Source organism: Cucumis melo, chromosome 7 (assembly GCF_025177605.1).
Source record: "Cucumis melo cultivar AY chromosome 7, USDA_Cmelo_AY_1.0, whole genome shotgun sequence".
Classification (NCBI taxonomy): domain Eukaryota; kingdom Viridiplantae; phylum Streptophyta; class Magnoliopsida; order Cucurbitales; family Cucurbitaceae; genus Cucumis; species Cucumis melo.
Genome location: NC_066863.1, coordinates 496,544 through 522,389, shown reverse-complemented (window position 1 = coordinate 522,389; position 25,846 = coordinate 496,544). Strand labels below are relative to the sequence as shown.

Here is a 25,846-nt window from a genome sequence, read left to right as displayed (position 1 = left end):
AAATAAAGAAAAAAACTAAAAGTTAAATCGATCAATTGATTCTTACTATTCAATAGTCGGAAAGATTCGAACATTTACTAGATCGATCATTCTTAATTTAATAGGTATGTTGATGGAAAGATGGATTCGGACGTATACCGGTAGGCATCCTCGGAAAAGAATTGTTGATTTGGGGGATCCTCTCTCCCTCCTTCGTCCCCGTGATTCAATCATGGCTTGTGTCAGTGACTACAGCACATCTCTCTCTCTCTCTCTTTTATTTCTTCCCTGCATTACTTCTGTTTCCTTTGTGTTATTACATCAGACAAAAACAAAACCAAACCGAATTCCAAAGACAGAATACTCTTTATTTATTAATTTCATAGAAATAAAGAAAAGAAAAAACCCATCCCATTCCATTCCTCTTACCATTGATTTTGAAACTCTACTGAATTCAATGCGAGTCGTTGGTGGTAGATTTCAACCCATTTAAAATTTTTCACAATATAATAAATATATAGAGAGAAACATATAAGGATGTTGGTTGCTTTCATAAATGCAGCCATACACAGACACCAACACTCATACATATTGGTGCGACTTTTGTTTTCTTTTGCTTTCCTTTCCTTTTCTATCTTCTTTTCATTTTAAACCATCTTTCCCTTCTCTTTGATAATGACCTTTCACTCGACAAAATGGACCATTCCCACCCTCCCCTTCACTTCTCTTTTACTGTGCCCCTTCCTATTCCTATTCCTATTCCTAACCTTCTCTCTCTCTCTTCTTTAACTAACCATCCCACCCTAAAATTTGAATTCTTTCACCTTACAAGTTCATGGACATGGAAACATAGACTTTTCTTTTCAACCTTTGACTCTAATCTATCTTTTCACTCTAAAACTTTCCATTTATATCCTTAACTAATATTAATTTACACCTTAAAAATATATTAATTCAAACTTAAGAAACATTGACAGATAGTATTCAAGTCCGACACTTGAACACTCTGACACTTACTAGTATCACTAATATATTAAACATGCATAGAACACTCGTCGAGTAGACTAAAAAGATACATATATATATATGACAATAATAATAACTTTTGAGTATGAAATACATCAAGCTAAGTCTTTTAAACTATGAATTTTCTTTTACTAAACATGTCCTTGTCGTGTCATGTTGTATTCGTTTCTTGTATCCGTGTTTGTGCTACTTAGATGTAGATCATTAACATAACAATGTGTCGATTTAAACACTTGATCAGTGTGTACTTATGAAAATTGAGTATTTAAATTGGTATATGCATAAAAGTTGACGGTTTAAGATATGAATTGATATTTAACTCTGTTTATTTACTCTTTTTTGTTTTCTTTAGTTTCTCATTTTCAAATCAACTTGATTGTGGTTTTAATATATTTGTGCATGTCATGCTCATGCCTTTATTTTCAACAGTGGCAGTAGGGGTAGGGTTTTAATTTTGGTTTCCTTATTTGTAATGTACACAGTGCTATAAAACAGATATCTTTTAGAGTATAATGAATTGGACTTCTTATAATTCATGAGTGGGACTCCAAAATTGTTCCTTTTTTCAGACCAGTGGTTAAGGGTTTATAATTGCCAGTTTTTATGGGTGGAATACTTTGTGATTTCGATAGGATCATTACTATTAGTTTAGTTGTTCGTTTGGTTCGTTCTAGCCACATTTCATTGTCATTACTCAAGTTTTGGATTTGCATTAGCTTTGTTTGATTATGTATTAGTTAGTGCATGCTTCGATACCATCCTTGTAATTGTTCCTATAGTTCGAGTCGTTCAATTTTAGTTAATATCTAATTTTAATCTTTATATTTTAAATAAATTTTCAATTTAGTCTCCGATGCTAGTTTTTGTTAAACTCTTTTAAAATATATTTTATTGCACGAAAGTTTTTTACAATCGTTTAATGATCTATTTCGAAAAAAATTAACTTTGAAATACTAAATTTAAGATTTAAACTAAAGATATTTTAATTTTTTTAAAAAAACTTATAAACGTGTTGTTAATATGGAGATTGAAATTAACTAAACTATTATTTTATTTTTTTATATCTATAAATTACCTTATAATTTATAAAAAAATTAATTCCTATGTATACAGTAAGTGAAAAAGAAAATAAAAGTAAACTTTAGTGGGTAAAAAATAAATACTTTTACAGTTGTAATAATTATAACAAGTCCCATATAGTTTTTATTATTATAATAAGAGAGAGAGAGAGAGAGAGAGAGTTTGGTTCTTCGATATTCTCCCTTTTGTTGTATGTGAAATGAAAACACGAAGGAAGGAAGTCAGAACAGAAGAAGAAGAAGAAGAAGAAGAAGAAGAAGGGGGAAATTGCAGTTTTGAAAATGCTTTGTGAAACGGACCTAATAAATAATAATATTAAAAAAGGAAAAGAAAAAAAACACACACAAAGTGAGGGTCCCACCCAACACAAAACACCGACTTCCTCTCTTTCCCTATTTCTTCTTCCCATCGTCTCTCATTCAAAACCAAAACATATTCCCTACTTTTCCTCTCCTTTTTACTTAATCTATTTATCAATCATTCTCTCTTTGACCTATTCCTATTTCTATTTCTATTTCCTCCTCAACAAATACACCTATTTTCAATTTCTTATTCTTACCCATATTTTAATCCTTATAATAATATAATCATAATTTTAAAAATAATAATTTAGGATATACCAATATTTTTAAAAAATTATAAATATGTCAAAATCTATTAATGGTGATAGACTTCTATTACTGATAGACTATTTGGTCTTAATCTATAAGTGATAAACCAATATTTACAACATGGTTTATCAGTAGTGATAGACTTTGGATAGATTTTACTATATTTGTAAATTTTTTAAAATGTTATTATATACTTACTTATTTTGAATCTAATTGTTATATTTGCTATTATCTTTAATTTTCATTTGATCCATATTTATGAAAATAAAATTATGATAAAATAAATAATTAGGTTAATATTTTACGGTTTATTATTTACGTCGATGACATTTTGTTACTTTTTGTTTCTCTTTTGTATGTTTCTTGAATTTCTTATGATATAACTAAAACATCGATTTCTCCTCTAATTTCAATGAAAATATATGCCGAAAAATGCAACGTTGCGACTTTATATTAAAACCTACCTAATTGTTGTTAAAAATATATATCCTTATGTTGTTAATGGTAGAATAGGTTAAAAATGTCATTGTGGTTTTTTTTTTTTTTTCAAGTTTTATTAATTTTAGTTATTGTATTTTTCTTGTTTGTTATTGAAAACTTTTTGTTATTTAATGCAACTTTTGCAAAGATGAAATTTAACCTTGAGAATTTAATTTTATATTTATTAATGTACGAGAACTAAAAATGGAACAAAACTCAAATTTTTAAGATAGAAAGTATATTTTAATTAATAAAAATGTTACCTCCTACCATCACTTGTCCAATTGATACTATTGCAAATTAAAATATTGTGCATTTGATATTAAAAATCAATACTGCTATTGATTGTGGGTATGAACGTTTTTATTATTTTTCCATGGACCATTAAATTCTAATTATTCATAAAGTATTTAACACATTTAGTTTGAATGTTGAAAAACCTGCCCTATTTTGACTGAAAAAAACGTTGATTAAAGGTGCATAATCAATATCATCAATGTTTTTTATTTTCTTCTTCTTCTTCTTTTCGTTCTCGTTAACTTACTGATTCAATTTGAATGGAACAATAATAAAGTATTACGTCCTTTAGCACTATATATATATATATTGTTCTTTCCAATAGTCAGACATTTTGCAACTTATGTTGACACGTACTTGATGGTCTCTTTGGAAATGTTTTAATGACACTTTATTTGTCAATAGCTTTGAAATTTTTACAACACTGAAATCAGAAAAAAAAAAAAAAAACATTTAATTTTTGTGAATCCGTAGTCCCACATCGTTTATGAGGCCTTTTGGGATGATACAAAAAGCAAAGTCATGATGGTGTGTATATCTAAACTGGACAATATTATACCATTGTGGAGATATTCAGATAACTTGTTGTCCTAACAATTTTTAGTTAGAATTTAAGTCTATAATATAACATTTGATTTTTCTTGATAAAACTTCGAATTTTTGTAATAGTGTTATACTCATGATTTTGTAGTGGTGGAGGGTTGACATTTTCTAGCGAATCTCGAGCAACGATAAAAAAAAAAAAAAAACAACAAGTTTTCTTTAGTTTGAAGTACCTTTTCAAAACAAGATAGTTTTTTCTCGCATTTTAATTTACTTTCTCTATGAACAAAACCTAAAGAAAAACACGAGTTTTTTTGACAAAAGTTCGTGGTGGTTTGACTTTTCTCAAAATATCATTTAAATTTTTTTTAATATTCTTTTGATGTATTCCTAATATTTATAATCCTTAAAAATTAAACAACTCAATCTAAGTACATAATTATTTCGATAAAGATGACACACGACCTTCATATATATATATAAGTGAGATTAGGAAGTTTGAAGTCAATAAACCTAATTAATATTTTTAACCAAGAGCAAGTTTAGGGGTAATAAAGTCAAATGAATGAACTTAAATCATATATAGAAAAGCTTAATTATTAACAATAAAAGAAAAATAAAACAAGAAATTCATGTGATTTAAAGACAAAATTTAGTGTTGTTTTATATGTTATATAGAATAAATAATGGTCAGCCAGCAAATATGAAAAAGGTTTGTATTATATAACGTAGATGAGAGTGCTCCTCCAATGATGAAAACCCTAATAAAAGGAAAAGAGGTAGGATGTGTTCTCATTTCATTCATTCCATTAGCCAATTATGAAAATGGTTTCGTGTAAAAAGTGGTTTTTCTTTTTTTGCACAAAGTATAGAAAGTAGAAAGTAAGTAATCTGTATATATAGAATTAGATCAAAGAAAGAAAGAAAGAAAGATGTGAGATTATTGTGAGTTTGGTGTGTGAAGTTAATAATTTGTTTTTTTGACACAAACAAAACAACCGTTGAAAAAAACCATTTATGAGGCGCGGAGGGATATGAACCCTTCTTTTCATTCTCATCATTTCTTCAACTCCTCTCCTCTATAACCAAAACCCCTATTTTCTTTTTCTTTTTATATATATATAGTTTTTAGGTTTTATATAGTTTTACTTTTAAAATATTTATTTTTGGTATCGTATTTTTTAATTTTTAGTTTGTATATTTTTAAAACCAATCATTAGAGCTTGTTACGGTGTGAAAATGGCTGTTTTTGTAATGATTTAAAGTTAATGTTTCAATTTTGATGGTTGTAAATATTTTAATTGTTTTACGGTTTTTTAATGATGTATTTTAATACATTAATCGTTATAGATTTAAAATTGTATCATTATTGTTTTTATATATATTTGAGGAAGAAAGAGTAAAAGATCTAATTATTATAAGAAATACGGAGGAAAGAGGTTTAATTTTCATAAACCAATAACGAAAAGGACGATAGTTATTGAATGAGACATTCATTGTTTGTTTTCATTTTGGATACAGATACTATCAAACTTGAAAGTAGGAGTGTAAAATGAACATTTTAAATGTGTATATAGACAAAAAAAAAATGTGAACTAAAGTTAAAAAGTAAAAACACTTAAAAAAATGTCTTAAAAGTATATAAATTAGAAACTAAACTCAATCATATTTGAAAGTACGATATTGATCAAAATAAACAAACACCATTATAAACGAGTTTGTAAAAGTTTTAGAAGTTTTTTTTTTCTAATGAAACCGTAAATAAAAAACATTTATATATTACCCATTTAAATGTTAAATTACTAATTCAATCATAAATCCAAACATATTATTGAACTTTTGGTTTGCCTTTCAAAGAGCATTTTGAACTTCTAAATTTTGAAAATACACACTTTTTAAAGTAAAGAATTGTATTAGATACAAATTCAAAAGTATACTCATATATACTAATTCATCATCTTTAATTTACTCGATCTCAAGCAAAATACCTAATGAAAAATTAAATTTAATGGAAATGATTGAATCGACAAACCCCAATTTTTCATAAACGAAATTGGATCGATGTATAGTGAAATTCATAAACTTCAATAAAAAAGCATACACCGATCTTGAGTAAATAGGTTTAATCTTTATACAAACTTAATTACCGTGGGTTAATTTTTCTTTTTTTCAAAACCTCAAACTATAACATAAATCTTAACACTCCTAGAGTAGAAACATGAACAACAACCCCAACAAATAATGTAGAGTAGTAATAATAAAAAGTAAATAATAATTAAAGAAGAAAATCCTAGTTAGGGTTTTAATAGATGAAACAAAAGTGGTTGTTAATTACTATTTGGGAAGAAGTGGGTAGTGGACTTAATAATTTAGTTGAACAAAGCAATTGAGATTTGAGCAAAAAAATAAAATAAAAAATAGCAATGGGAGAAAGAAAAGACAGATTGATGGAGCAAAGAAAGAAGGTAATATATTTTCAGAAAAGTGACCAAAAACAAAAAACCCTTCTCATCATTATTTCTTTGATCCCTCTTCTAATTTTTTTTGCAATTTGCACCCCAAAGCCACCAATGAAAAAAAGAAAAAAGAAAAAAAAGAAAAAACACTTCTCTCTCATCCCTCATGCATCTCTGTCATCTTAATTAATAACTCTCTTTCTTTTTTTCTTTGTATCTCTCTCTCTCTTAATTACTTACTGTTTATTCACTTCTTTTTTCCATCTTAAATACAACCCTCCTATCTTCTTCGTTTTCCCTATATTCATTCTCTCATTTCCTTTTTTCTCTCTTTTTTAGGACTTTTTCTTGTTTGGTTTCTTATAAGATCACTTCCATGGTGGTTTCTTGTTGAAAATTTGAAGTTTATTCAAGGGAAAATCAAATGATTTGAAGACCTAATTTCATGTGGGTTTTGTTTTAGCAAAGGATTTCCCAATAGAGTTTATTGGCATTCTGTCCACCTCCCCTCCTTTCTTCAAATCTTTTTATTCAAATTTTTTGGTTTTTGTTTTTTTTTTTTTTTTTTATAAAGAAAATTTATTTATAATATAGGGGGAGGTGGGCATACTGCCAACTGAGTTCTGTTGGATTCTCTTTGTTACAACCCTCATGATGCCTCTTCTCTTTCATCATCTTTCATTTTTTAGTTCTTTCTGATGAGAAAATATATACAATTTCTAAGCCAAATATTTAACATCATTATATCATTTTCTTTTTATTTGTTCAATGTTCTCTGAAAATTTTCTCATCATGCTGTTTTTCCTCAGCTCACTATCATGGAGAGGTTCCTTTCTTTCTCAGGTTTGATTTCATCTCTCTCACACTCTTCTTCTTTTTAGAAAGAAATTCCTAAACTAAAGAAATTTTTAGGGTTTTCTTGGGAGAAGTGAAAGAAAACCCTAAAAGTTTCAATCAAGGCTTACTAGGTTTGAAGAAACATTTGGGTCAAATCCCAAATCTCAAAATCTCTTAGATTTCTTTCATGAGTGAGTGAAAAAAGTTGTGTAGAAAAAAATGAAGTGATTGTTTCTTTTTATTTTTTGCAGCTTATGGGGCCAAAATGATGAAGGTATATTATGTAGGTTTTTTTTAGATGAAAAAATATTCACTGTTAGTCTACAAAATAAACTTTTTGCCACTGATTTCTTGTAAAAGGAATAAAATTTTCAGAATGATTTGTTATCATAAGGTCAACAAATAATTATTTTAGATTTTATTTTAATTTTTTTTTCAGATCATCAGTATGTTCATGGCCTTCATGCATGCTTTGTCTAATTTCACTTTAAGATCTTTGCTTTAATTATTATTATCATTGTGTTTGGTTAAATCAATTTGTTCGTAAGTTATTTTATAAAAATCAATCTAATTTTTACTCAATTTCCCAAGCCTTGAATACTACGACGCAGCCCCTCATCATTGTCCACTGACAAAAGAGTTTAAGCTTTTCTTTTACTTTGATGCCAGCCGAAGATGCTTCCATTATTTACCCATTCGTCCGGCGGCGCGTGAGTTCTCCACGGCGGCGGAGAAAACAGTAAAAGAGTTTTGTTTAAAAAATAATAATAATAATAATAATAATAATGGAGTTTTGTGTGTTTTTGGTATTGGAATTTGAGCCTTTTGAAGATCTGATATGATCTTCTTCAAGCTTTGGAGCTACCTAGGGTTTGCCCTTATAATTCTCTGCCCTTTTCACAGTCGTAGGGGAATGGAATGGAATGTATTCTCTCTCTAATTTATTATTATTATTACTTTTTCAAATCTCAATTGTCTTTTTAACTTTTTACTTTTTAACCTTTTTACTTTAGCATTACCAATTTAGCTTTTCAAAATTTTATTATTTACTGGCCCCTAAAGCAATCCTAACTGTGTCCAATGTTGATTTTCTTTTCAAACTTATGGCCAAGTGTTTGAGCTTTGAATCAATTACGTAGAAATTTAGAAATATCATTGTTGTTTTCGATGGATATCTTATGGATCTTTAAGTTAAGTTATGGATATTGTAAGTTTTATTTTTCTATCGATATCCGACTAAATTGATGATATGTTTTATGTGTTTCTATATAGCATTAATAAAGGATGTTTTTTGAATTTCTAAACTTGTGGATGTATTGCTTATAGTTTAGGAAGTTGAGTGTAGTTTGTTTTATGACATTGAATTTACTTGTATTCGATTAATTTAGAGAATTCTTAAATTTAAATTCCCGTGTCTTATACTAAAATATTATAGATAACATTCTATTTGGTAATTATATTATTTGTCTATAAATTAAGTCGATAGAAATATCTTTTGGTTTTTTCTTGTTAATATATCTTATCAATAGTGAAAAAGGAAGAAAATATTAAGGATATTTTCTTCTTATTAAAGCAAAATGGTTATTAAATGGATTTTTATTTATTAAATTTTCTTGCATGAGTGTTTGCAAAATTTATGAAGATTGAATAATAAAGGAATTAGTGAGAAAAGAAAGTAGAATGAGAGCATCTTAATTCTCAATGCTAATTTTCTTTTCCTTTTAATTTCATACATAGTTAGGCCTTTGACTTTGTTTGTGTACATGTTAAAAAGTGATTATAAAAAGTTTTCAACTATTTTAAGTGGTTGGTAAAAGTCAATTTATTTAACTTAAAAAAGTACTTTTTCTAAACTACATTTTCAAAATCTAATTAATACTAAATATTTTAAATTATCTATTCATAAAATGTATACTTTGTTGGGACTGAATCACCATCCATTTTCAGCCTCTTATCTTTAATTTTAATTCAATTTAATTTCTTTTCTAACCTTTTTCTTATACAAATTTAAATAACAATTTTCTTTCCAATATGATCTTTTATAGCATATTAGCAATGGGTGTTTTGTGAAAAGCCTATTATTGCTAGAACTTCCCCCATGCCTATTTAGAACACCTCAGTGAAGGAGCACTCTACAATTATTGATTCTTACAAATGGCTAATTTTCAAATAGGTTGACTTTTGAGTGGAAAGTGATATTTACTTTTTTTTTTCTCTCTCGAACACAAATTGAGAGTTTAAAACAAACGTGAATTTTCATAAATAAATTTTTCTTCACCCATACACTTAAGCTAATATTAGCCGGATTTGTGATTTAAGATGGTATCATACCAAAGGTCTGATATCAATAACACTCTAAAGGTTTTCAAATGTAGGATTTGAATATTTTAAAAGTAATTTTTTTTTTTTTAGAAAAACATTGGAACTGTTTACAAAATATAACAAATAGTTTTATTTTTTATATTTTTATTAAAACCAAATTTTGTTAATGATATATAATTAAGTTTATCTTCAGAGTTAACAACTCATTTAAGAAAATTGAGAAAAAAAAAGAAAAAAAACTTTGATATCACAAACCCTAATTGCCGAATGCAATTTGTGGGCCAATTTATCTTAAAGATGGTTAGAGCACATATCAAAAGTTCAAAACTGACGTATGGGCTTTCACAATAAAAGCCCAAAACAAAGAAACTATATGCAATGACAAAATAATAAAGAAAATAATTCGTGGCTGTTCTCTGTTATCTAATCTAAAAGTTAAAAAAAATAAGCATTTTTTTCAAATGCACCTTTGAGGGGATTTGATCTCTAAATATACCAATCGAGCTAGGCTCTTGTTTATATTCAGAGCACAACAACTTATCCAAAAAAATAAATGTGTATTTTCTAATATAGTAAAATAAACTAAAATATTTACGAAATATAGTAAAATTTTAATGGTAGTTTTATAAGTGTTAGTAAAATATAAAATCTCTTTATATTTGATAATTTTTTTTAACATAGTTTTGCAATTTATAATAATTTTTCAATAAAAGAAAGAGGGTGTTTTTGAATTCACTTCTCTTAAGTTTGGATAAATTAATAAAGTAGTTGATTCATTTTTTAAGATTTGAAAGTCAATTGTTAATTTTATGTTAACCACATAAAGTTTTATTGTTTTTAATAAAGAGGATGAAAGTGAGTACGATTGGACGTCGTGATTCTTTTCTTTCTTTATTTCTTTCTGTTTTTTGGGAGTCCACCACCAACCTTCTTACTAGTAAAAGGGAGAAGAAATAAGTTAAAAACAGTACCGGTAAATATGATAAATCGAAAAATTGAATTGATCGATCAAATCAAAATCAATTTCAAAATATATGTATTAGTGTTAAACCGATCGATTAGCATTTACTCATTGATAATTGAAATTGTTTTGAATATTTATTAAACTGATTATAATTGGTCCGGTGGTAATTAGGTTGAAAAACTGATTTCGGCCGACAAATGATCATCCTTACTTTAAAGCAATAAATTACTTTAAAAAATTAGTTTTTAATTATTAGTGTTTGCATTTTAATTTAATCATTGAATTAACGGTAATAGTTCAGTCTCCATAGTCACAAAATATTTCAGCAAAATTAAATTTCACTTTCTACTGTGTGTTGAATGAGATTTGGCACTTATAACGTTATACACTTGATTTATAATAAGTTTTTTGGATCAACGTATCTGAATTTTTTTTATTAAGTCCGACTAAAAACATTACAAATTCTAATATATAATGTTGAATGATATAACATTAACTTTGTCTTCACTTGTTAACTTAGACTTTTAAATCAATCGGTGTTATAATGATTAGATTGTTACGGATTAAAATGTATAGATTAAATAGTTTTTTTTAGATACAACAATATGTGGGACATAGAATTTGAATCTCATACCTCTCTTGATTAATAGTTATAGTTCGTATCTTATGTCACTCAAGTTATGCTTTTATTGACTTGTAAACTAAATAGTCGTATAATTAAAGGTATAGGAATAACTTCTTGCCAACTAAAGGGGAAAAGGTAAATGGTTACTTTCTAAAAATATAGAGATAAATAGAAATATTAAAAAATTAAGAAAAAAATATTTGTAAAAAGAAAAGTTAATCACCAATGAGGATAACCTCCTACTTGAAAAATAGAAGATCACGTCAATTATTGTTAAGCTAAATTAACTTTACGGAATGGAAAAAAAAAACCATATTTTGTACTCAAACATTGATAAAAAGAAAAAAGGTTCGAAAAACATTTCTTCTATTGTAGTAAGTGATGGGGAGTTTTACAAAAGCTATAATCATCTGTCCAAAGTTGTTTTTTATAACATAGTGTAGTTGATCAAACTTTAAAGTTGTGCTAATTTGACGTCAATTAAGATATACTTTATTTTGGCTAGAGTGGAACGTTTTTTTTTTTTTTTTTTTAAGATATCCACGCTTTTCATAAAAAAATGTCTCGACACGCCCCTCCTAGACCACCTCCTATCTTGATTCGAGAGACATGGTGAGACCAATAGATACAATTCTCCTACTTAAAAGTACACGTTGATCCTAACCTCTGGTATCTTTACTTGTATAAACCGTGAAAGCAAAATAAACAGAATTCTAAAGAAAGAAGAATCAAAGGAACTCAAGTGTGGCCCATATTATAACAAACATAAAGAAATGTCTTACATGGAATATTTGAAAATGAATATTCTACATGGCATATTGTTTGGGTTATGAGGTAAGAATGTCCAACACTTATACAGTGTTTGGTTGGAAGAGCATCCTCAATGAGTGGATGCCCTAATCTATAGGGTAGTTTTTCTTTTTCTTTTCCTTCGACGTTTTAGTTTTGCTTCAAATTATGTTTAAAAAATTTAAAAGTTCGATGAGATGATGACTAATCTGTGAACTTTTAAAATATCTATTTTAATTCATATATCAAAGAAGAAAAAAACTAAGTACTTGGATTTTGCTATTTTTGTAAATGTTTATTTCTAATTTATTTAAATTAAAATCATGGTCAAGTCAATGGAAGTTAATTTGTTAAAACTAAAGTAAATTAAGGACCAAAATAGTTGAATTTTTATGTTAGTAGATTGCAATAGACACATATCTTTAAGAAAATGGAACAAACTTGAAAATTCATATGCTAAAATGTCTATTTTGAAAGTGTAAAGAAAAAAAAAACACACCCTTAAGAAAAAGAAAATAGATAATGACCTTGAAATCTAAAGATTGTTAGAGTTTATAGGCTCGACGTCTATTTACATGTCATATATGACTGTGATTGAGACTAAGCTTACAATTAATTATAGGAATGCATGACAAAAGGAAATTTAAACTTTTCCGAATACGTAGATTTATATCCTAAACTTTCATTGTATTAACGATTTAAACTTTGAATTTCTATAAGCATATCTAAATAGAATGTCAAGTAAATATAATTCTAAAAAATTCATATATATATATATATTTGACATTTACTATAAAACTTATATCGATATATTCTTATTAAAAAAATTATTATAAATATCAAAATTATTAAAAAATATTTATAATTTATAATTAAGTCTCCGATTCTAATTTTATTGGTGGAATATAAAATTTTGATATATTTTATAAATATTGTGAGTCAATATAGCAATATTTTATCGATTGAAATGAGAGAAAGGAAGAAAAAAGGAATAATAGAAAAAAAGAATTTAGGATATTCCAAAAGCGAAGGTGTGTATCATCGGCGAAAAGTGCGAGAGAAACAATGTAAGCCTTAGGGAGAAGGGAAATCCAAAAGTTTGTTTAGAAATTAAATTTAAGAAAAGGTAAAGAAAAAAAAGAATGAAGAGCGTGTCGACATAGATGTTGCCACCATGGTCTCATTCCGCTTCGCTCTTCCTTATATCATCCCGTTATCCTTCTCTCCTCTCTTCCCGCCTCGTCTCCCTCTTTCTTCTCTCTCTTCTCTCTCTTCTCCATTTCCCTTCCTTCGCCCTTCTTCCTCTTTCTTCAACCACTCTCGACGGAGGATGGGATCTCTCTCTGCTCTCATCGATCCATTCCTCTACCCTACTGCTCGCCGAGATGACTCCGTTGTCGACGATTATCACGGCTTTCAGATCCCCGACCCTTACCGATGGTAACCTCTTTCTAATTCTTTCTTCTTGCTTTCATTTCCTGTTTTCTTTTTCGTGTTTGTACTTTCTAGTCTAGTGTCTGTCGGTGTTGTTTTGTGAAGTTCTTCTTGATCTGTTTTTGAACATGCTTCTCGAATTCTTGTTTCATTTTGAGACTTGCTTGTTCGTAGGCTTGAAGATCCTGACGCGGATGAAGTGAAGGAGTTTGTGGAGAAACAGGTGAAATTGACGGAATCGGTGCTTCAGAAGTGTGATACTAGAGAAAAGCTTCGCGCGAAGATTACTGAACTATTTGATCATCCGCGATATGAACCGCCGTTTAAGCGAGGGAATAAGTACTTTTACTATCACAATACTGGACTTCAAGCGCAGAGCGTTCTTTATGTCCAGGTTCGTTAACTTCGAATTCAGATTCGTCTTCTTGCGGTGCGCTCTCTTTAGGTAGCTAATGCATGCATTGTGTGTCTTTTTTTTTCTTCTTTTCTTCCGATTTTACCTTTCAGGATAGTTTGGATGGAGAACCTGAGGTTTTGCTGGATCCTAATGCGCTAAGTGAAGATGGAACAGTTTCGTTGAGTAATCTTTCTGTCAGTAAGGATGCGAAATACTTGGCCTATGGCCTTAGTTCAAGCGGCAGTGATTGGGTGACAATTAAGGTCATGCGAGTTGATGATAAGAAAACTGAACCGGATACATTATCATGGGTGCGTATTTGAAGTATATTTTTAATTTTTTTCCATTGTTTACTGGAACGGCAGAATGAAGAGTGCAATGAGGTCTAATGATCTGATGTATTGTTCTCTGGTGTTTTAGGTTAAGTTTTCAAGTATTAGTTGGACAGTTGATGGCAAAGGTTTTTTCTACAGTCGCTATCCTGCTCCCAAGTGAGTAACATATACAATGCTACTTAAGTTCCTGGCAGGATTGTCCAATAATCGATGATATGTTTGATTGAATTTATTGCACAACGATTCTCGTCAAATTTATGAAAGATGGATTAGTAATATAAGAATTGAACGTAGGAAATTAGTTAGACTGTCGATCTAGACAGTTCAGCAGCTAGGTAGTTTAGTCCGCATGATCAGTTCAATAATCTTTTTTCCTTTTATTTTTATTGATGAGTTATATATTATATATTTTGGTTTTCTTGTTGGTACTATAGAGAAGTAGGAACTTTGGATGCTGGTACTGAGACGAATGCAAATCTTTATCACGAAGTATACTACCATTTCTTGGGAACTGATCAATCTGATGATGTATTATGTTGGAGGGATCAAGATCATCCTAAATACCTCTTTTCTGCCTCTGTTACTGACGATGGAAAGGTAATAGTCCCATGTTTCATGGTTTGGAGTTTTGTTATGATTTATGATTGTTTTCTGATTTCCTGCAACTATGTTGGCAATATCACGGTCTTAGAGCTGTTATAAACAAGTATTAATTATTGTTTATTGGTTTCATGCCTTCTGCATTCCTTGCTGTTCATGTCAAGCTCTCTCCATTCGTACTTGGCCTTTATGAAAAAAATGCATGTGTTTCTTCAGTTGTTCTACTGAATATGGAATGAACAATAAGTTGGCTCCTGCTATAGACTTTAACATTATAATATTGTGATGCTGCTGCTTTACCTAATCTTGTAAGTTGTATAGACTACAAGTGGTCACTCTGTTAGTTTGCCTTTGTTTTGTTTAATTTTTTTTTCAAAGAAACATCTCTCTGCCATCCTACGGAGTTACAATTTAAAAGAAAAAATGCTCTTAGTTGGTATGACATGTGGTTCAGTGATATATTAAGATTTAAGGGACTTACAATTGTTTTGTTTTTGTTATGCAAGATTTATCCTGCAGAGGCGTGTTTTAAACTCTAGAATATTTATATATATGCCATTTCCCATGTGCGCATGAGTTCATTGTTGCTTCACTTCAAATCTCCCCTTGTGGTTTTTAGCTTGCAAGCTTGTTTACAATATAAGTATTTCCTCATATATTGCCTCTTTGACTGATTGTTATCCAGTTGCATTTACATTTGTACTAATGCCATTTTAATTTCCAGTATGTCGTTATGGAAATTGAGGAGGGTTGTGATCCGGTCAACAAATTTTACTATTGTAAAATATCGGCACTTCCTAATGGACTTGAAGGCTTCAAGGGGAAAAATGACCTGCTCCCTTTTACAAAACTTATTGACGACTTTGATGCTCAATATCATGACATTGCAAACGATGATACATTGTTCACCTTTATAACGAATAAAAATGCTCCTAAATATAAGCTTGTAAGGGTTGATCTGAATGATCCTACAGTATGGACAGAATTACTTCCAGAATCTGAAAAGGATGTGCTAGAATCTGCATGTGCTGTTAATGGAGACCAAATGATAGTGAGCTACTTGAGTGATGTTAAATATGTCCTGCAGATAAGGGACTTGAAGTCAGGTTCCTTATTGCATCAACTACCCATCGATATTGGCACAGTTTATGGAATCTCTGCTAGGCGTGAAGATAGTCTAATTTTCATAGGGTTTAGTAGCTTTCTTACGCCTGGAATTATTTATCAGTGTAATTTGGAGTGTGGGACTCCAGATCTGAAGATATTCCGTGAAATTGCCGTTCCTGGATTTGAGCGTTCAGAATTCAATGTTGATCAGGTAAGAGTACTTTATAAGTTGAAAATGAAATCCTAGTCCAAATGTCTTGCTGATTTATCATTGTCAATTGTGGCATGTTTATATTAGCTGTCTGGACATTTGTTTTTTTTAATCAATTTAGTTCATTCATCACACTGTTTCATTTAGATGGCAGAAATTCATATTTTTCTTCTGGGTCTGTAGGGTTTGAGTTTCTCTCTGTCAACACCAAGAAATTATGCATTTCCTACGGATAATTTTCTCCTCAAGTTCTTTTGTGGTTCTTATGTGTAGGTTTTCGTACGTAGTAAAGATGGCACAAATATACCAATGTTCATTGTGGCACGAAAGAATATTGTGTTTGATGGATCACACCCTTGCTTGCTATATGGGTATGGAGGATTTAACATTAACTTGACGCCATATTTCAGTGTGAGTCGTACGGTACTCGCAAGGCATTTAGGTGCTGTTTTCTGCATTGCTAACATTCGTGGTGGCGGAGAATATGGAGAGGAATGGCACAAAGCAGGTTCTCTTGCAAAGAAGCAGAATTGCTTTGATGACTTCATTTCTTGTGCGGAGTACCTTATCTCCGCTGGTTATACCCAGCCCAGTAAATTGTGTATTGAAGGTGGAAGCAATGGAGGGCTTCTCGTTGGAGCTTGCATTAATCAGGTGCGAGACCTTTTCTAAGTTTTATTTTACGCACATTTCTAATACCGATCCTATTCTTCAATGAGGTACTGAATGCCTTTCTATGGCAGAGACCCGATCTTTTTGGTTGTGCATTGGCTCATGTTGGTGTAATGGACATGCTGCGATTTCACAAGTTTACAATAGGTTAGTTCACACCATTCATCAACATTGATTTTTATTCATTAGTTCTGTGTTTAACCAAGTTATTGTCTTTAGGTCATGCCTGGACTTCTGATTATGGTTGTTCCGACAACGAGGAAGAGTTCAAGTGGCTAATCAAGTGAGTAAAATTTTATTCTCCGCATAACACATATCATCAGTTGCTATCGTTATTGTAGTTTGCGGAGTTATGCTGCGGACGTTGCAATGTCTTCAAGCTGAGAAACAGTTGTTGAGTACTTGAATCATGACAGAATTATTGTTCTTATTATAATTGTGTTACTGTTTCCAGGTATTCCCCACTCCACAATGTGAAGAGGCCATGGGAACAGCATCCTGATCGACTTCTACAGTACCCATCAACCATGCTATTAACCGCTGATCACGATGATCGTGTTGTGCCATTGCATTCATTGAAGTTATTGGCGGTCAGTTTCTTTCTAACTTGACGATGGTTTGCATTGTTTACTTCACATTCATATCTACACTATTTTGTTGGCACATCGTTGCATCAAAACATCTGTTTGTGCATCAAAAATTGAATTTGGCTAAATTACAAAATTGATACCTATAGGTTCTAGAAAGTTAAAGTTTAGTGCCTATAGTTTCAAGAGTTATAATTTAGTCTATTGTTTGATAAAATACCAAGTCAACATCATTTTTTTGTTTGACATTATTTTGAAACACACTTTCGTTAACTCGATCAATTCAATATTTAAATCTGTACCTTTTTAAAATCATGTGCTGTAATATTAAAATTAATTTTAGATCATAAGTAATTTGTGAGTGACTTCGAGAATAACATTTAAACTATTTTAGAATCGCTCTCAAACCTATTTAGTTTGTATAATTTGATAAAATTCTCAGTTGCAGACTAAATTCTTATTATAAAAGTTAAATTCTAACTTTATTCAAATATCAAATTTATAGATTAGCGTACAAATTATGAATGGTCTGTCTTCTGTTTTACTTCATTTTTGTTTTTTATTGGGGATGATTTAAACTTTTAAAACTTTTAGGCCGATTAGTAATTTCAAATTTTTGTTTTTGTTTTTAAATTGTTGTTTCTTAAAAACAGAATCCTGAACAAAATAATATTACATATTGTTTTAAAGTTATTTTTTTTCCTTTTCAATTTTCCTTCATAAATTTAAAAACGAATTTCTTGTTTAAAGAAAAGGAAAAAGGGAATTTGTTAGCAAAGAACACACCTGTTTTAGATAGTATTTTGGTTTTGTTCAAATTTGTTCCAACTTCACTTCATTGGGGTATTTTTTTTATTCCAGACAATGCAATATATTCTATGCACAAGTTTGGAGAAAAGCCCTCAAACCAACCCTATAGTTGGCCGCATCGAGTGCAAGGCGGGTCATGGAGCCGGCCGTCCTACACAGAAAATGGTAATCATAATCTTACGCGGTTGATTGCATATGTTGATTTGCTTTTCTTTTCTTCTTTTTTGTTTTTCGCAAAGTATTGTACTAACTTACTACAACAATTGTTGCCCATTTTGTTATATTTACAGATTGATGAAGCATCAGACCGTTATGCGTTCATGGCGAAGATGTTGGCAGCAACATGGATTGATTAGATTATTATTATTATTAGATGCAACAATCAGATAAAATTATGCATTGGTTTTCTAAAGTTTACAAAAATTTACCAAAGCCATCATCTTAGATGTTTCTGTGCTTTCCTACAATTTATTTGTAACTCTTGCGTAATAAGCTCTACTTTGGTAATAGTTCAAATTGTTTGAGCGGCCGTGTTTTTGGTTTGCCGCCAGGTCCTAGAAAAGAAAAAAAAAGAAAAGAAAAAGATCCTAATACCGCTCTTTTTTTTCTCTTAGTTTTAAGAAACCGTAACTATTTTATTTTTTAGAACTACATTAATATATTAAAAGTATATAAGGTTGTCTTGTGAATAAATAGTTTGGTAGCCGTTATTTTTTTTATTTTTATTTTGTTTTTGTTTTTCATTCTTTGGTTATCCACATTTTACTATTGGTTTTGAAAACTCAGCCAGAATTTAAAAAAACAAAAATAGAAAAAGTAGCAAAGCATGTTTTCACTTTGAAATTTAATATAAGAATTGAAAGGAAATAGGCTTAAAAGTCTAAATGATTTGAAATATTGTTGCATATTATATGATTTGAAATGTAGACAGATTATTTTCGTCTTATCAATATTAGGAACAAAATCAACTCAACATATACCCTACCGGCTTGCCTTACCTAACGAGATAGACCACAATAATTAAATTTAGACAAAAATGAGGGCGAAACTACTCTCTACAAAAAGAAAGATATCATAATCTAGTCTAAAAAAATAAAAGGAGTTTACCAACTAACCTTACTGACAATACATTGCCACATTGCTTAATTTGAAAGTACGTCTTGACCCTCCCCTTTATAGCACTTATAAATTCAATACGACCTCCAACAATGATTCCCCCAAGAAAATGGGGAAAAGAAAAGTTTAGGTTAATCAATTTTAAATTATCAAATCAAATAAATCTATTTGAAATTACCAAATTGACGGACGGGGAGGAGGGGCATGTGAGGGCACCAAAGTGAATCTCATCCTTCTCCTTCTTCTATGAATGAACCTGTTGATAATGTGATAAGTTGGGGTCCAACATGATCAAGAGAGTAATACAATTTGCAAAATCCACGAGAATGAGAGCCAGAGTTAAAGCAGGAACGCATACCTTAGACCAAACCTTTCTTTTATTCGGCCAAATGGCAGTCCATTTTTATATCCGTAACGTCAAGTTGAAGAATCTCAGCTCGGCAACTAAGAATAGATCCTATACTGGTAATAGATAACAAATCCATAAATATATGTTAAGACAACTTAGAACCTCAACAATGTGGGTTACTACCAACTACAATGGTTATGCTGAACCAAGAGTTCCTCACAATACCTGGGATGAGTCCGACCAAGATCCCCATGGACGAATTCTTTAATGTATGTTCCAGCCTATGTAACACAGAATCGTTAGGTTTTACATTTTACTATTTAAAAGTGTAAGGTTTACATCCGATTCAACTAATCGTTTATGCTTTTCGCCTTTTCTTTTAACAACAAAGTTGCTCATGGTTTTTTCCAAATTTTGGTGTTGGTGTTAGTTTCACCGTTTAACACCATCTTTTAAATTATGTTTGTAAATAATTTCAATCGAAAGGTCAAGGTAATTTAGGGGTATATGTATATGTATAGGACAAAGCGTGGCCTTAATTCAACTTTAAAAGAGTATATACCTGAGTACACAAATGTAGGAGATAGTACTGAGAACTTTTAGCAACCTTCTCAATCTTCATCCTATAATGAAATAAAAGAACGTTGTCAGTGACCTTAGTGGAAGCATGAGTGGATTGTAGTTTCACTGTACAATTGAAAAAGGACTCTAACCAGTGGATGATCTTTTCACGTTCTAATGGACTTCGGCGATGAAGCACTCTTATTGGAGTTCTTTGCAAAATTTTCTGCACAAGAAAAAATAATTTCATAAGCATAGTTCTAAAATGTAATGCATCAATAATAAGTTATGAAATCAAAGCATCAAGCTCGCTGAACTCCTCACCAAGTCTTTGAGTGATGATATTGATAAAAAATCGTCATCCTCGAGTGGGCGAGATGTCCACACAAGTGCAGCATATTGCTTCTGCATCATATAAAGAGTTACAAATGCAGAATTAAACAGAACTTTGTATTTGTAATTGACAAAAAGATTGCTCATAGAAAAAACCTGCTTCTCTGCTTCTCCTTCTTGAACCAGGGCCCAACCTTCGCTGCCTACAACTTTCAGATTTCTTACGCCAACCTGAAATAATAATGTGATTCATATGAAGTTTGCAATAGTTTTAATCAACGGAAGAAGCAGTACAGTATGAACAGTGTGTTACCAATTTAGTTTCTGGACTATTTATCTTTGACTGTATTTCATTTATTATCATCTCAGATGGGAGAAGACGTGCGTTCTGTATTTCAACCAAGAAAGGTCTACCTGAACCCAACATTCGAACCTGGAAAGAGAATTTAATATTACAAACAGTAGAGAGCTTCCTGAATGTCAATAAGGAAAGAATATTACATCGAGATCCTCTCTACCGGCAGCATGGAACTTGTAACTATCACCTCGACAGAAGGGAAGAATATTGTTGCCTAGAATCTCCTGCAGATACCCATGAACTGTCAACTTTTTCTTGCCAAATGAACAGTTAGTCACCAAAGCAAAAAATCATTACCTCGACAGATGCTTCTCCCATTCTCTCTTCACCAATTACCCAACGTGTCTGACTCACATTTCTTGAATACTACAATAAAAAAGTTAATAATCCAGGGGGTTATGAGTCAGTGAAGTACTCAACCAAGTTTTTTGGGGGAAAAATGAAATGTAGAAAATAGAACTTAGTTACCTTTATATATCTGCCAAACATGTATATCGAAGTTCTATAACAAGTTAGAGCCAAATGGCATGGTTCTTTGATCTACGACGAGAAGCAGAGAGTACCACCATTAGTAACCAATAAAAATGTAACAAAAATCTGAATGCAAGGGATCAAATTACTATGCACAACAAAGAGTTGATCTTGAGTCCCTTAAACCGAGAATAGAAAACGATAAAAAGAAAAAGATACAGTATCCTTTTCTACATCATGAACCTGCAGTTTATTGACTTTAAATCCTTTAATCAAAATCTTATACCTCCATTCATTTTTTTTTCCAATATACACTTGCGATGATGAAATCAAATGGTCAAGGTCACGATTTTATTAATATCTAGAAGGACATAAAGACCAAAGTTCATTTAGTCAGTGCCATCATCTTTTTAATTATTTAAATAGTACACAACAAACTTACCGTTTCTTGAGGAAAAATAACTTCTTGTGAAGGGTTGATACAATCATCAGCAACAGAATTGACATTACAGTTTGAAATATCCGAGGGTTCATCACTGCCAACTGCAATAGAATCATCAATAGTCTCTAAGCTACAATCACTGGCACCAACAGCCATCTCAGTTCACATGTCAAAGGTAACCTTGTTTTTTTATCTTTCCAGAAATTACATGTTGAAGGTAACTGAATAAATACATGTAAAGAAATACAAATCAATTCCCTACTCTAGGTTCCCAAAGGTAAAGGGACTCACTACAACATCCCCACTGGGATTAGGAAGTAAAAACAACACCTCTAAGACAAAAGAAATGGAATCGGGCTCTACTGTACAACTTTGTGCTACAGATAAGACATTTTTAAATATAATAGTGACTTTGGAGAAAAATTCCAACTCCAAATGGCTAATGAAAAAAGAGGAAAGTACTAACTTCATCCAAATATAATAATAACAATAATGATAATAATAATAAATCTTATATTCTTAACTCCTGATTTTTCTTGGGATACAATTTCTGCTACAAACAGAATTTGGCTTGAAAGGCCCATCAAAGAAATTTGTATGCAGCTAAAAATATTTAAACTTCAACAAATCTCAAGATGCTGACGATCGGTCAGCAAAGTTCTTCACAAAGGAGTGCAATGACAATATGGACACGTTTCAAATGAATTTTTCTACATCCAAGTGTGTGATTTAAGTAAATGAACTACGATTCTATGTTTCTCAAATCTCTTGCACTTTCTAATTAAGTTATATAGTATTGCGAATTTGCAATAGGTTTTGATATGAATTTACCGTGCATGTACTTTCAAACATATAGATTACTAGAGCTTGACATCCAATAAAGTTGATGAGAGTGAGAAAATTTTGGAGGTAACCAATAGATAACTTCTTGTTTCTCAATCTATACAGAAGAGTAGTGAAAATTTATAGCAAAGGTTCAACTAACTTACTGATTTTTCTCATCTTGAAGCCATCCTGGTTTCTTTTGATGGAATTACCATTGCCATTTGAAGCTTTAGGATGACTATAAGTTAACCGGATGCGCAAGCCACTTGAACTAGATTTGCAATCCTGCATAACTTCATGGATAAATTAATCAACGAACTTTTTCCTTTCAAATACCAAAATAATAAAATAAATAGAAAAAAAAACTAAAAAATAGTCCTCTTCATGGTGAAAAGCTCACAGCTATCATTTTGCATAAGATAAACACTTGTCTTCAGTAAACAATGAAGAATGCACTCACCAGTAAAGTTTCAAGAGGCTTTGTTATACAGATTTTTAAGGCATCCTTCGCTGAAAGACATATAGGAGGAGGCTTGCCTTGAAACCACTGTTCAGACCCATATTTTCTTTTCAAATACAGCCTGCAATGCAGAAATGAAAAATAGTAACTACAATATGAACTGGCACATTAAATGAACTAATGAAAATCCAATGTCAGCAAGGCTTGGCAGCACAAACGAAAGAGGTTTTAAGAGGATCAACTTCTTCAGCCATGTCACGTATGAAATCTCCCAATAACAATAACTTTCAAAAGGTTATGCGTTTTAGAGCTTATAATGATAATCATTTTTATTCTGCTATTCTAACAGTTTACTTTGTCTTCAAAAGAAGCTTACAAGAGATCAGCCCATGTAAGAGCGAAAAAAAAACATGTATCAATTATTTATTATTCAAAATCACTTGTTAGATAATATGCTCTAGTTATGAACTTGTTTATCACTTTCTATAGGCAATTTATTTCCTTAACCTTTAATCTTACTTTCCCTCAGTAATTTCTTTCTGCAATCTCTTTTCCCACATCTCTGCTTAATCTCTTTGTACGCACTTTCTCTCATGGCACTCTCCTAATGTATTAGTATTAACACAAAGCTTTCTTCTTACATGAAAAGTTAACTACAGTTCTGTTCGGAATACAAAAACCGCAATTTATGTTGTTATTGGAAACACACACACATTTAACTTTGGGGGGGGGGAGCTCTTACCAAACACGCTTCTCATTCTCCAGAATGATTGAAGGAACCGACACCTCAAGAGAAAAGCTATCAATCTGATGGCCCTCTTTCTTTACCATCTCAGAAATCGAGACAGCTAAATCATCAACTCCTTTACATTTTATAAAGTCACCTTTATCGTCAATGTAACTGAACTGTAAAATACCTAAACATAAGCAGCAAGTATTTCTATCATTATCATCCTCAATTGCCTCCGTATCAGAACCTAAGATTGGTGCTGACAATGAAAAGGAATAATTGTGCCTTTCAATGCCAGATAGGCGAATGATGCAGGGAATGCATACCTGCAAGGAAAGTAACGATCAAACATCTTCTGGCTATCCTAAACAGTACCATCGATGCAATTCCAATACATGCCAACATTATTGCTTTAAATAGTAAATGCATGTCAATATGAAAGCAGGAAAACACCGCCAAATGTATCCTACAATATAATAGATGCCGATCTTCTCAGCTGTAAACCATTATTAGGCACCAATAAAATTAAATTATAAAAAAAGAGCAAAAAGTAAAAAATAATGCTGCTACTGATGCTACTTCTATCATGATTCCATCAACATCTTCTGATTTTTTATTGTTATAATAAAACCATTGGCATTACGCCAGTCGTCAGTAATAACAGACATAATTATTTTCAAGAAATTAATAGGACTTGTAAAACTGTATATTGCTAAATGGCAAGCGGAAGTATATATAAAACAGGACGCCTTGAAAAGCTAGAAAACAACTTATGAAGCGAAAGTTAACAGGCCAAACTCGTGTTTACTGTATAAATAGGAAAAAGTAGAATACATAAAACTGAAATTTGGAAATATAAAAGATGACTTATCATGTTAAAGATGTCACAAAAATAAATAGCCCTAACTCGGTGAGGTAGAAAAATCAAGAATAATGATCGAATAAAGGAGCACATTCAACACAAAAGCAATTTCCTCCAAACTACAGGTAATCAAGATATAATATAAAAGTGACGTTCGTTATATTAATCGCCTTCCTATCGACGGTGATTACGCTATGAAATCCTAGGTTCAAGTGAGGAAAAATTGAGGTTAGCGATCGAATGAAAAAGCATATTCAAGAATTTCCTCCAAATTATAAACTGTTCATTTAAGAAGCGAAAGTTAATCGATTGCATTCGTATAATTATCCACGAAAATTTAGGTTGCGATGAAAAATTAAGAATAGCGACTGAATATAGAAGCACATTCAAAGTTAAGACACAACCAGAAACTTCCTCCAAACTGCAAATCATCAAGTTAGGAAGTGATATCTTCGTCGATAGCATTCCTAACGACGGCGATTCTTAACTCTAGAGGTTTTAGCATGAAGTGAACAAAAAAGAAATCAAGGATATCGACAAAATGAACAAGCACATTCAAACACGACTAGAAATCGCTTGAAACTACAAACTAAGACGATATGAAGTGAGTGAAATCGATCGCATTCGTAACCACGACTGTTTAATACTACGAAACCGAAGATTTAAAGACAAGAAAATGTACTCCAATCGACAACAGGTCTTTTGCGGCGTAAGAAGGAAACTGCAGTTTGTCACCGGGAGAAATGGCCTCTTGAGTGACGGAAGTAAGTGCCAGCGGTGTAGCCTCAGGATTAGCTTGAACTTCGTCCTGTTCGTTGGCCATTGAAGAACTGCGGGAAGTAACTCTGTGCGGGGAGAGAGAGAGAGAGAGAGAGAGAGAGTTGTCCGCCGAATTGTTAGTTTAGTGCGCTTTCAGTTTATTAGCGGCAAGGGAAGGGAAGTTCCTTTATTTATATATATATATATGTAGTTTTTACTTTGCACGTTCGGTACGCAATAGGGAGTACGCTTCTGTCCCGCGTTCTTGATCGTTAGATCATTTCGATCTTGAACATCGTCAGAATCGTGTTAACATTCCATATTCCAGATAATGCAAAAACGTCGACGTATTGCTTTCATCATTATTTAAAATAAAAAAGCTAAAGGTTTCATATTTACAATTTAAAATTTTAAATAA

At 31.1% G+C, this 25,846-nt stretch overlaps 2 protein-coding genes and 1 long non-coding RNA gene across 3 annotated transcripts; 2 read left to right on the top strand and 1 right to left on the bottom strand.

Moving 5' to 3' along the window:
- Positions 1-6,699: 6,699 nt before the first annotated feature.
- On the top strand, positions 6,700-8,281 carry LOC127150320 (uncharacterized). Its single transcript, XR_007822551.1, has 3 exons — positions 6,700-7,315; positions 7,561-7,583; positions 7,979-8,281. It is a non-coding gene; the product is annotated as an uncharacterized LOC127150320 (long non-coding RNA).
- A 4,813-nt stretch (positions 8,282-13,094) lies between these two features.
- On the top strand, positions 13,095-18,743 carry LOC103493792 (uncharacterized). Its single transcript, XM_008454702.3, has 12 exons — positions 13,095-13,449; positions 13,618-13,837; positions 13,951-14,151; positions 14,261-14,331; positions 14,610-14,772; positions 15,500-16,093; positions 16,367-16,747; positions 16,837-16,912; positions 16,985-17,048; positions 17,220-17,355; positions 18,214-18,327; positions 18,453-18,743. Exons 1-12 carry the CDS (start codon positions 13,184-13,186, stop codon positions 18,516-18,518), a joined length of 2,352 nt encoding a protein of 783 aa, XP_008452924.2. The 5' UTR covers positions 13,095-13,183; the 3' UTR covers positions 18,519-18,743.
- A 475-nt stretch (positions 18,744-19,218) lies between these two features.
- Positions 19,219-25,605, bottom strand: LOC103493791 (uncharacterized). The gene is made up of 16 exons (XM_008454700.3): positions 25,352-25,605; positions 23,820-24,133; positions 23,078-23,198; positions 22,782-22,902; positions 21,793-21,893; positions 21,348-21,419; positions 21,177-21,245; positions 21,023-21,103; positions 20,835-20,954; positions 20,678-20,752; positions 20,513-20,593; positions 20,341-20,414; positions 20,190-20,250; positions 19,853-19,908; positions 19,637-19,740; positions 19,219-19,534 (listed from the first exon to the last, which is right to left on the bottom strand). Exons 1-15 carry the CDS (start codon positions 25,490-25,492, stop codon positions 19,656-19,658), a joined length of 1,572 nt encoding a protein of 523 aa, XP_008452922.1. The 5' UTR covers positions 25,493-25,605; the 3' UTR covers positions 19,219-19,534; positions 19,637-19,655.
- Positions 25,606-25,846: the final 241 nt, after the last annotated feature.